The 12,928-nt window shown below is 35.8% G+C and overlaps 1 protein-coding gene across 1 annotated transcript in view; it reads right to left on the bottom strand.

The window, feature by feature from the left end:
• The window catches only part of Lipi (lipase I), a 35,699-nt gene that overhangs the window by 5,198 nt on the left and 17,573 nt on the right, over positions 1-12,928 (bottom strand). Inside the window, exons 5-8 of the mRNA XM_005345273.1 lie at positions 8,578-8,667; positions 7,433-7,600; positions 4,832-4,936; positions 3,175-3,286 (exon numbers count right to left, since the gene is read on the bottom strand). Coding sequence (XP_005345330.1) covers positions 3,175-3,286; positions 4,832-4,936; positions 7,433-7,600; positions 8,578-8,667 — 475 coding nt within the window. The remainder of the gene's footprint in view (positions 1-3,174; positions 3,287-4,831; positions 4,937-7,432; positions 7,601-8,577; positions 8,668-12,928) is intronic.

The following is a 12,928-nucleotide window of genomic DNA, read 5'->3' as shown; positions in this document are numbered from 1 at the left end:
ACTGTTCCACATGCTTCCTTGCCAGTGTACTCTATCCAAATATTTATTGAATGCTTAAATTAGATACATCCCATAGAAAACCCTCTACTTCACATATAATGGTTTGGTACGGAATGGCGTTTTGAATATTTTTGAGGATCTACAGTTCAAACTTTGAAGGTATTCTATACTACATTGCATTTCCCAATTTTCCAATTTAGATAAATTGTCACACATAAATTTGGAATCCTTAGAACCTATAGGTTCTCTCTTGGTCTTTGTTTTTATGCCACTGAACCCATCTAGTTTCTTCTGTCTATCATTCACATACAATAGCCATTTCTAAAGACTCTAAAATTTCCTTTAATCTCACTATCATTCATCTGATGGACTGCCATAATCTGAACATCTACCTACCATGAGCGTGGGTGATATCGCTTAGTGGGTAAAGCCTACCACACCTAACAGTCTGAGTTTCATTCCTGGAACCCACATGATGGAAGCAGAGACTGAAAACCCATGATATATCCACTGACCTCCATGTGCAAGCTGAAGCATTTGTACCCCCCTCCCACCACACACACAAATATGCACACTCAGTATACTAAAAGTAAATAAATAAAATCCTAAATTTATAAAACCTTACACTTCAAATCATACTGTAATAACCAAGTACTTTTAAGTGACTTTAAAAAAATAACCACCCCAGAGCAATCTGTACAAAAATCAGGAGCCAGTACATTTCCAGTGAAGTCCAATTTACTAATAAAACAATGAACCAAAACATAGAGTGTTTACAGATCCCGTAGAGAACAGGTGAGTAGGATGGGGAGGGGAGGAAGCGAAGGAAGAAAGGGACAGGAAGAAGGATCAGGAGGGGCAAGAAGAGGTAGAGGAAGTGTAATGCAAACAGAAGTTCAGCATTCATATGTGCAACAGTCATAGGTGATTTTAAGTGTTTTCTCTATAATCTTGGGCATTTTGCATAAAGAGTAAATATTCCCATTCCAGTTCTTGAATGGGAAAGGCATGGTCTTTCAAGATTCTTTGATTCTTCTAGTGTTCAAAGAAAAGTTCAAATGACAAATAGCTCTAATAGAAAAACAATAGCCAAGCTTAGGTTGACATGTTGTCATAAATATACATGTCCCCATAATGTTATCCTTTTGTGGACTGAATATGAGCAAAATCCATCACTATTTCACAGTGTTTCACTGTTTGCAAAGTAAATCAGAACAAATTTCCTTACCTACTGGAAAAAATTGGAGCAACTGTATTAGGAGGTTGGTCTACGTGTATTTATGAGTTTAGTCACTCTGTCTTCTCTGAGCCTTCCAAAAGCAACTTTTCCCAGATTGCTTATGGGATTGTATTACTTTCAAATGTGTTTACTCCTTTTCTGCCTTCTGACAGCACATTAAGTGCTAATCTATCGTGCAGCTCACCACACAGATTCAGTTATGCATTAGCCTTCACCAGTCTTTTGTGACTTTCTTCTGAACAATAACAAGATTTCGGTTTAAGTGTGCAGATGTCCCTATAACACCTGGATATGTTTACTCATAAGTTATGTGCTGGATAAGTGAATTAATTTAAAAGCAAACAGTATATTTCTGGTAAGAATAAACAGTAGACTATATATGTGTGTGTAATATATCCAAAAACTTTTTACAATTTAAGAGATCTGTATTAATGAACTATTTACTAAGCAGCAGTTGATATTATAACATACAATATATAATCAATGTCCAAGCTTGGGCAAAATGTTCTCTTAATGAAACATGGACCTTGATAAAAGTAAGGAATTTAGAATAAAATTCTTATATATGTTCTATATCTTTTTGAGTGACTGAAAAGAGGTGAAAATGGGAAGGAAAATTACTTTTACACTATCATTTCCATATTGTCTGCAATGACTCTTATTAATTTAAAAGTTATAGTTATGTAATGAAATATTAAAATATTTATTTCAATTTTTACTTTCCTGTTGTTGACACAGTATTTCATTTCTGAGAATTATCATAGCAGCCATGATGGAAACTCTTAGATTTACTTCATTATGAAGTTTTTTAGTTTTTTGTCAACATGTATTTTTTTCTTTTGATCTTCTTCATAAATTCCAAGATTTGAAATTTTTCTGTGTTCTATATCACATCTACTATTTGATTTGGCTATGTACTATATTTTTATGTCATTGCAGATTTTTAATTAAATGTTAATATCATTGTAACATTAAGGAGGCTGTTACCATTGTTTGATAACTAAACTTGCTTCCAGTCAGGGAGGTTTTCCTCTCTCATAGATGACAACTGAATAAATCTGTATGTTACTATATGTCCAGATCCAAGACTCACCACACATTACATTTAGTTTATTGGCCAGTTCATGTTATTGTTACTTAAGCTGCAATGACAGTAAATTTTGGAGATAACAACTGTGACTCCTGAAAACCCAAAAGTCACCAATAACAGGAAAGATTGAAGCCAACTTATGCCATATTAATAGCTAAATAAAGTTTATTATTCATTTAATCAGCAGACATGAAAGCAGTTTCCCTTTGAACCAGTACATTGGAAGCAGTAATTTTAAACAAACAAACAAAAAAAAAACCCTTTATATCATTCTTTGGCTTAAGAGAAAAAAATTTAAGAATTTATCTAAGATTAAAAAGATATTCAGAAAACTTGAGCTGAAAATGAACTTGACATTTAAGTAACATTAGAAACATGTACATACAGTCATATACATGTAAAAATTCATTTGGAATTGAGGGAAAAGATACTTCAACATATATTTGGAAGCTTTGTAGTGTGGAGTTTTATAAATGTTAAATTTGTGCCACTCTAGATGTCACTGTAGTTTTACAACACTGCGAAAATCATATTTCATAAAATCTGGAGGAAATAAGCAAGCAAGATCGTGAGGATAAATATTGGAATTGAGGGTCAAATATATAACAAAAATGGCTCCTCCTGTTCCTCTAACATTTGTGACCATGAGCTGTGAAACACAAGCTGCCTGTTACATATTCACTGTCTTCCCTTAGAATGAAATACTAGAACATGATGGGTAAACATGATATGTAAGCCTGTGCATTTAGAAAATTAATTCTGCATTATCTACTGAACCATGTGTAGATCTGCAAATAAGCAAACACTTAATTTCTCAAAGAAGTAAGTAAAAAGTGGTACTTACTCATAGAGCCTCGGATGTGAAAACTGGTCATGCTGGCTTAATACACTAAATGAAATTGAGCCATCCTTCACAGTTTTGTTATAAGGAACTATACTGAGAGAAAAATAATAGGCTACAAAATAAAAATGCAGAATATTATTCCTATTATATTACAACTTTATTTTGTTTTGTCACAAATGCAGGAAATGCACACAGGCACACATGATAGTCCCATGTTTTATGCAAACAAAAATTTCAGAGAGAATAATTTTATCAATGGAAAATGCATTCTACTTCTTGTTGGGTTATTTCCAAAATATTTTTCCTAATTCTTCGAGAATTTCAGAAACATTATTCTGACCACATTTATCCTCACCCCTAGCTTTTCCCACATCCACCACACCTACCCTAACGTCTGCAACACCAAACTTTGAGTTTTCTAATTTTTTTCTCCCTATTGACTAGAGATTATTTTGCCCAACTATTCTTGGGAGTGCTCTGAACTGTGGTAGACATACTATGAGTCACATCATTATAAAAAACATTTTAAAAGTCATATTTTGAAGAATAAAAACCTGCCAGTCAATCATCAGTCTTGAGTACAGTGATAATTTGGTTAAATTGACACTACATTGTGACTTCCCTACAAATATAAAATCAAATAGAAAAATAACATAAGACAACATTTTTTTTTCAAGGACATATTTAAATAGTGTAAGTCTCTTAATGACATCATTAATAAATACAACTAAATTTCCTTGCCAACTTTAATCATCATCTCATTGCCTACTGAGCTGTTATACCTCAAGTAGATACATGCAGGGAAGTGCTATTCCAAAACAAAAGGGCTCACAGTGAACTAGAGAGATTTTGTTCAGTGATTAGGAGTCATACAGCTCTGGCAGAAGACAGGAGTTGGAATCCCAGCAGACATGTCAAGTGATTCACCGATGCCTGTATTTCTAGCTCCAGGGAGATTAAATGCCTTTGGTCTCTACGAGCACCTGCATTCATGAGTGTGGACACACACACACACACACACACACACACACACACACACAAACACAAACACACACACACATGTGAACATGAAAACATACACACAAAACCACAAACAATGCTTAAAAACTAAAGCTTTTAAAATAATTGGCCGAAATTACTACTGAAAAGTCATGAGTAGGTTTTATTTTAGAAATAAAGATATTAATAATGAAGAGTGAGAGATGGAGAACTTAACATATATGTGGAGGAAACTGAAACTATGAACTATAAATAAAGTTTCGATGCAAGAAGTAGTTGAAGAAGGAAAGATGAAGAAAGCAGCTGGAGAAGTAAGATAGAAGGAGAAGAACATCAAAAGGATGCAGATGTGAGTGCAGAAATCAAGACCAACTAGGGCTTGAAACTAAATGGAGCTCGCCTGGGTTGATTCTAAAATGGCTTGGGAATATTGACTGCATTGTCTTTCTATCTTTTCTCGCCGTGATTGACATTGCCTGCCTTATTACACTTCTCTAACTGGTGGGCTTGAAAATAAGTAACTTGACCCTTCAGTTTACAGGTTTAGAAAGCAAGACAAATTCATCCTTAAAGATTAATTATAAAGAAGGTTTCAGTTATCCCTAAATAACATATGCTTGAGCATAATGGTTCATTTATGTAAATTCTAACCACTTACCACAGAATGGATTTTTGCTGCTAGTATCCAAAAATGCAATGGTCCTGAAAGGCCATCCTTCCGTTTTTTCCTTCAAATCTTTCCACCAAGGTTTAGCTTGGTTACCTAAGATTTAAGAAATAGGCACAGAAATTGAATTCCATCAAGTAGCACACAAATTCTCTAGATCACTAAAGTTCTTAAATGTCAATGGACAGCATCAAGTATAGATTAAAAAGTATGCTGGAAATATGTAAGATGCTTTACAATATTTTTTAAAGTAGCTCATATTCAAGATTCACAAAAATCACTACACTCTCTGAAAGTTCTATCAGATCCTGACATAAATTAGTATGACTGAGATGCACTTGTATCATTTTTTATACAATTATATATTCAGAAGTTTTTGCATAACTCTTTTTAGCAAATTCACCAGAATAAGTGAGTTGCATAAAATTTTAACATGAAGTTTAGTTCCATGAAGACCTAAAATTATCCTACATCTACAATATTGTATTATGCCATAATAATAGGCATATAAATAATATAAATACATATATAAATCCTATGTTTTCTCCCCTTCTCACTTTTCTCACCCCATTTCCCCTTACCCCCAATCTCACCCCACCCCCAAGTTCCCAGTTTTTGTGGGATAAAGGAAGGGTGGATATGGGAGCAGGGAAGTATATATCCTAATTAAGGGAGCCATCTTAGGGTTGGTAAGAGACTTGACTCTAGAGGGGCTCACAGGTGTCCAGGGAGATGTCCCCAGCTAGTACTTTGGGCAACTGAGGAGAGGGAACCTGAAATGACCCTATCCTATAGCCATACTGATGAATATCTTGCATATCACCTTAGAACCTTCATCTGGCGATGGATGGAGATAGTCCACATTGGAGCACTGGACTGAGCTCCCAAGGTCCAAATGAGGAGCAGAAGGAGGGAGAACATGAGCAAGGAAGTCAGGACCGCGAGGGGTGTACCCACCCACTGTGATGGTGAGGCTGATCTATTGGGAGCTCACCAAGGCCAGCTGGACTTGGACTGAAAAAGCATGGGATAAAACCCGACTCTCTGAACATAGCGGACAATGAGGGCTGATGAGAAGCCAAGGGCAATGGCACTGGGTTTCGATCCTACTGCATAAACTGGCTTTTTGGGAGCCTAGCCTGTTTGGATGCTCACCTTCCTGGGCCTGGATGGAGGAGGGAGGACCTTGGACTTCCCACGGGGCAGGGAATCCAGACTGCTCTTCAGACTCCAGAGGGAGGGGGAATGGAGTGTGGAGAGGGGAAGAGGAGTGGGAGGAGGGGGAGAGGAGTGGGGGAGAGGAGTGGGGGGAGGGAGAGAAGAGTGGGAGGAGTGGGAGGGAAATGGGAGGCGGGGAGGAGGCGGGGAGGAGGCGGAAATTTTTTCAATAAATAAATAAATAAAAATTTAAAAAATAAATCCTATGTTTTGAATGTATTTCTTATATTTGTGCATACTGAATACTAAATTAGTAACATATTAGATAATGCCAAGTGCCTCTTTATATCTACCTCAAAACTTTTGAATGTTCATATAACAGAGAGAAAACTTAAATTTCAGAATTTTTAACTTCAGCTCAACCTTGTGCTCTTAAGCAATCTATATAAGTTGCCTTGACTCACAGATGGAAAAATGATGCCACCAGAAAAGCAATCCCATCTAGAAGTATAAGTAAATTTCCCTAATTGGGAGAATTACACGAAATTTTTTACTTATAGGTCTTGTGGACAGAAGAAATGTATGGAAATGGGGATTTGACAAATCCTGGATGGATCATGCTTCATATAGCGACGCTCCATGAGCATTCAGTAACATTGAATAAAGCTTAATGCACTGGATTCATTTCCGTCCCATGCCTAGAGATTCTTTGACCATGCAAACACTTCAGGAAAACCCTTCCATAATACTAACCATATATTGATATGTTTACACCATGCTGAGACCTAATATTTTCTTTGGAAAATACTGAACAGTGTCTGAAATTCTTTAAAGCTCTATTTTTTTTTATTTTTACTTGAACACATTATTTACTTTTTATTCATTCACATTTTATTCATATGTATAATAACTATAAATATATTTGATATATAATATATTGTATATTGACATACCCTAATCCTCTTTACCTCCTCCTACTTAATCCTATCTTCTTGTAGAATCTATTGTTTTTCTGTATTTTCCATTGGCTCACTTTCATTTTCAAAAGATGCCAGTGTAAATGTCCTTGCTATGTCTTACTGATATGGAAAGCATGAATCACATGCAATTTTTGACTACCTGCTGAGACCAAATGTAAAGCTAGCTATGATGCACATCTCTTCACTTGGGCCTAAGATTTCCTATTAAAAGAAAAAGAATGTGGAATACAGAAATTTCTGCCTGTATGCCTAGGAAGAGGGGTTGACAAATTCCTTAGGAAAAATGGTAGGAAATATATAATATAAATCTACTGCTATCCCCATTGGTAATTTCCACCAAACCATAATATATTAGCAGATTTTATGAATCACAAGTTAGCCTCCAGTCTAAAATACTACCCCAGTGATGTTACTCATGTTCAAAAGGAATTTTAGTAAATATAAGTTCCCTTACCAAGCCTAGGACAGGAGTCTTTGGAAAGGTTCCCACAGTCCACACACAAACCATTTTTGTAATCTTCGTAGGAGGGACAAGGAAATGAGACAAAACTGCAGTTTGTTTCAAAAGATGCAAGGAACAAGTAAACTGCTCTCTGATGGTCACATTTTATGTAATTAACTCCTTAAGGGTGAGAAGAACAAGCAAAACAACTATAAAATCAAGTTCAAGAGAATTAAAGAAATACTGACCATTAAGTTATATTAAATTCTGTGTTTCTTTTACATGCAAAGCATTGACTACAAAATAGTTACATATTTACCAATTAAAATATTAAATTGGGCATGATTTTCTCATGAAATAAATAAGACATTTGCATAAAGTAATAAATGTAAAGAATGGCTGTTTAAATTTAACAGGCTACACAAGTGCACAGCTACAATTATACTATTACTATTATAGTGTCTTTCCTTTCTAACTCTATACCCCTAAACATTTGATCCATTGTAAAACATGTCTCTGAAAACAAGTGATGTTACAACTCGCTGATCTCACTTCCCTCTTCCAATCTTTCATACATGTTTCCATTAGTTTGAACTTCTCGAGCCATGGTGGCATTTGACCATGTGTTAACCTGCCATGGTGCCGAAGTGAGCTAGATTCCACAGTCAAAGGCCATTCATTACTAATGTATGGTACAACCAAGTGGTCACGGTTGAAAAATCCATGTATATGTGGTAATATGTTCATCATAAGTGCTAGATTGTGAGATCAAACTCAAATTCTAAGGATCAAACTCAAATTCTAAGATATTTAGCTATATATGTTTTCTAGATGAATTTAAACTCCTGTTTGTGCTTAAAATGAACTAAAATTGTTAAAACCACACAAAAAGAGTCCTCATCCATTACTAAATGTAGCATATGTTAGTAACCTATGTGTATTAAATTGTATAAATTTAATTTATATCTTGTCAATAACTATTCTATGTCATTAGCAAAAAATATGATATGAAAATATTACCCACAGATTATGATAGCAAAATGTTAAGCTATTTTGTCATATCATTTTGAATCATGTATAACTGTACTCAGAATATATCATCTGAAAAAAGTCTATTTTCAATAAAAGAAAAAAGAATGAAAATACTTTTAATGTACCTGAGAAAAGGTTTGCAGGACAACCTGGCTGTTGTTTTCCTCCGTTTGGGTAAAAATCTATATGTCCCAATGGCTCTACAATGCCTAAAGCTAGGGGGAAAAGCACCCATAAAATTAAAAAGCATAAAATGTTGTTTGAGCAGTTGTATATAACAAAATCTGTTAACACCCAATCAACTTACTCTTCAGAAATTTGTATCATTGACAAATGCAAGTTTTAACTTTATTAGTTTCTTCTACTTCCAGCAAATCTATCTTCTGCCTCTCTCCTCCTCCCTTCCCCTTCCTTCCTACTTCCCCTCCTAATTCTCCTCTTTCTTCTTTTTTTTGAGATATGGATATAAGCAATATCCCAAACTACCCTAGAACCCGCTATATAACCTAACTCTGCCACCTTCCCTCCCACTCTCTTTCTTTTAACTTAATAAACTCATCCAGTCAATCAAAAAAGGCTCAGGGCATTGTCAATAATTTTTCTAATGAATTTATCCAATATTTTCTAACCAGTGATACCAACAATGTTATAAAGATAATTAAAATCAATAGAGACATTATTCTCTCCTTATAGAAAAACAGTCCTTCTCTGTGGTTTTAAAGTCGTGCTCAGCTCCAGTTGGTATACATCACAAGAGGAAAATGAATAGAAACATAAATAGCAGCATTGACCATTGTTGACCAAGACTATTCATTTGTTCCCAGCGGCCCAGACACCAAATAATCACACAGAAACTATATTATTTGTAATACTTCTTGGCCAATACCTTAAGATTATTTCTAGCTAGCACTTACATCTTAAATTAACTTATTTCTATTATTTTATATTTTAACCACAAGACTCATGGTTTACTAGCAAGGTTCTGACATGTCTGTCTCCTGGAGCAGCTACATAGTATCTGTTTGACTCCATATATTTTCTCCCAGCATTCAACTTAGTTTTCCCACCTAGCTCTATTCTGCCTTGCTATAGGACTAAAGCAACTTTATTCATTAACCAATGATATTCACAGCATATAGATTGGAAACCCACATCCCCTCCCCTTTTTTGTCTAAATAAATAGAAAAGTTTTAACTTTAACATAGCAAGATTACATACAACAAAACAGGTTTCAAGAAAAAATTAGAGTTCAAATATTTATATCTACTTTATCCTTTATCTTACCTAAGGAAAATTATAACTATCTATTCCTCAACTTCATCAAAGACCCCAGAAGTACATTGTAAGCAACTTCCAAAACTCTAGAATTGATAGAGATACCTCACTGCCTGTTTAGTTACCCAAAGTTCTTCTGTAACATTGAGGCATCCATCTTCAGCCTACAGGCCCATAGTATCCAGCAGACTTTTCCATGAAGCAGGAAATTTGAAGATCTGTTCTGCCTTGTAATGGCAACGTCCATCAGCTGCTTTCATTCATGCAGAATGTATGGTAGTTTCCTCTGTGAAGTAGGTACACTGAAGGACCATCCTATCTTATGGAATGTTCAGCAGTAACTTTTCTGTGGGTTCTGCATGTCCAGTTCATATAGCATACATTTAAGCAGTCCAGGCAATAGCAATTTCTTGGCAAAATGACTAGCAAAGTCTATAAGGACTTTCTTCAATTCCCAGTTTCCTCTTAAAGTAGACTGGTACTGCCAGGAGCAGATGTGTCTCACTGTCATGAAAAGTCCTAAGCTCTTAACACATTTTAAATGCCATATTCTGCACATCTTTGAAAGATTTGGAGAATATTTACCCATCTGAAATATGTCTCTGTAGATATAAATACCTAACTAACATGACTACAAGTTTGACTATTATAAATGACTATCTATTAATCTGTATTTTTTAACTATAAATTACTCTTTAAATGAATTGCACAAACACAATGCTTTAATCAAGAGCAGAAATATACATATAACAAAGTTGACCTTAAATTTATCAATAGACCAAGATCCATGTCAATGAAAAGTATTCATCTCTATAGCATATCCCCCTTATAAATGTAAACAAATGTTTATCAACAAGCATTTAGGAAGTTTGGGTGTGGTTCTCTTCAAACTGCTTCCTGTTTTTTGTTGGGCAAAGTAATTTTGCAGGTTTACGCAAACCTTTCAGGGGCTCTTGTTTCTTTGAACCATATTAGTCTGGAAGGAATCCACAGGTTCTCATCCTCTGTGGAAACAAAATCAGAACCTCTTTTCCAAAGCAACATATCCTTAGACCCAAAATTTGAAGTCAAGATACCTTTAATGTATGTATGTATGTATGTATGTATGTATGTATGTATGTATGTATGTTTAGCTTAGCAGCTCATTCCCAATCAAAAATTTCAAAGAAAGCACAATATACATAATCCAAACTATCTGTGTATATTCCATGTTTACATGGCTTATTTTTCTTTACTCCTTTAATCTATGACTGTCTGTACTCTGTCTCTTTAAAGACTTTGTTTTATTTTTTGAAATTAGTTACTTCTTTTTATAATTATACTCTTCTTCTCTCTCCCAAGTCTACATACATTTGTAAACACACTATGACCTATTTATTTCTGTCTGAATCTGTCTTTATTGTGTATCTATAATCATTTTGACCAGGAACACTTTAAAATGGTAAGCATCTTAGTCACAGAGACCCTGAATGCTGGTTCTGCCTCTCTCAGGCTTTCAGTAAGGCAGAGGAACCTTACCGCCCACTCTGGGATTGCTGGGTGTGAACCATGCTTACCACCTCAACTCTGGGTAGCACTGTGCAGCATATAAACCCTTTTAATCTCTGTATAAGCTAAATCCGCCATGCAGTGCACTTCTCAGCCAGGGAATGACTCTGTGAATGGCCGTGGGAATCCTCTATGCTCTCCTGCCTGTGCACTCCTAGCAGACCCGAGCCCAGGCCAGGGTACTGAGTAGCATGCAAGCTCTCAGTTCCTTTCCTCCTAACCTGGAGCTACCATACAAGCACCCGAGCCCAAAACTCCACTCAAGTGCTTGGCCTCCTGAAAGAGCCAGAGCTGTTCCTGTAACTAGCAGGAACCATGAAGCCTTCTTAAAAGAGCCACACAGTGTTTGCTGCTACCACTGAGTCAGGAAGACCTCTCTTAAAGAATCCGCAGAGCCCCTACTCTCTGCCTGCAAACAGAGCCCAGCAGGAAAAAAAAAATGATGGCTACCAAGAAATCGTTCTTAATTCTGTTCTTTTGTGTCTAGAATTTCTTTCCAAATTTTTTTCAGGTTTTACATGGATGTAGTCAGCACATATTGGACCATCAATTTGCTTAGTTTTTCCTCCTAGCTCTATTTTGCCCTGCTATAGGACCAAAGCAGGTTTATTCATTAAGCAATTGTATTCACAGCATATAGAGGGTAATCCCACATCAGACCAGGGCAAGAAATATTATCAAGTCAGTGACTACCAATAAAATGAAAATGATTATTTTAAAATGAAATTTCAATTTATACAATGACATGACAATTCTTAAAACCTAAACACATAATTTTTGATTGTGAGCCTACCCTTTAATGGTTGAGCCATATTTCCAGCCCAAAGGATTCATAGTCATACGACAAGGACAATTGCTCAACTATGTTCATAGTAGCATTACTCATAATAGCCAGAATCTCAATGCACTTCAACCAAAGAATTTATAAAGACTATGTGGTATATTTACACAATGGAGTTTTACTTAGTGGTAAAAACACAATGACATCTTAAAATTTGTAGGCAAATAGATGGAACTAAAAAAAAATATCTTGAGTGAGGTAACTCAGACCCAGAAAGACAAACATGGTATGTAGTCACTCATAAGTGGATATTAGACACAAAGCAAAGGATAATCAAGTCTGATGTGGGACTTCCCTCTGTATGCTGTGATTACCATTAATGAATAAAGAAATTGCTTTGGACCTATAGCAGGGCAGAACATAGGTAGGCAGGAAAAACTATATTGAATGCTGGTAAAAAGTAGACAGAGTCAGACAGAAGCCATGTAGCCCTACTGGAAATTTATCCAGTAAGCCACAGCCCCATAGCAAATACACAGATTGATAGAAATGGGTTAAATTAATATGTAAGAGTTAGCCAATAAGAAGCTAGAGCTATTGGGCCAAGCAGTTATTTAATTGATACAGTTTCTGTGTGATTATTTCAGGGCTGAGCAGACAGGAAGCAACAAGAGGCCCCTCCTCCTACACTAGTCTATGGTCTACAACCCCAGAGAAGCCAGTAAATGAGGAGAATTCTAAAAGAGACATACATGGGTACCCCTGTAGAGGGGGAATAGAATTCATCTCCTTAGTCAATTGTGAGCTTGGAAGAGGAATGGTGAAGGGTGGAAGGAGAGTGAAGAGGGGGTAAGGGGAGTGGGGAGGAGAGC

This window comes from Microtus ochrogaster, chromosome 2, assembly GCF_000317375.1.
Source record: "Microtus ochrogaster isolate Prairie Vole_2 chromosome 2, MicOch1.0, whole genome shotgun sequence".
NCBI classification, from domain to species: Eukaryota; Metazoa; Chordata; class Mammalia; order Rodentia; family Cricetidae; genus Microtus; species Microtus ochrogaster.
The sequence above is the reverse complement of the archived record's forward strand: the minus strand, read 5'-3'. Positions and strand labels throughout refer to the sequence as shown.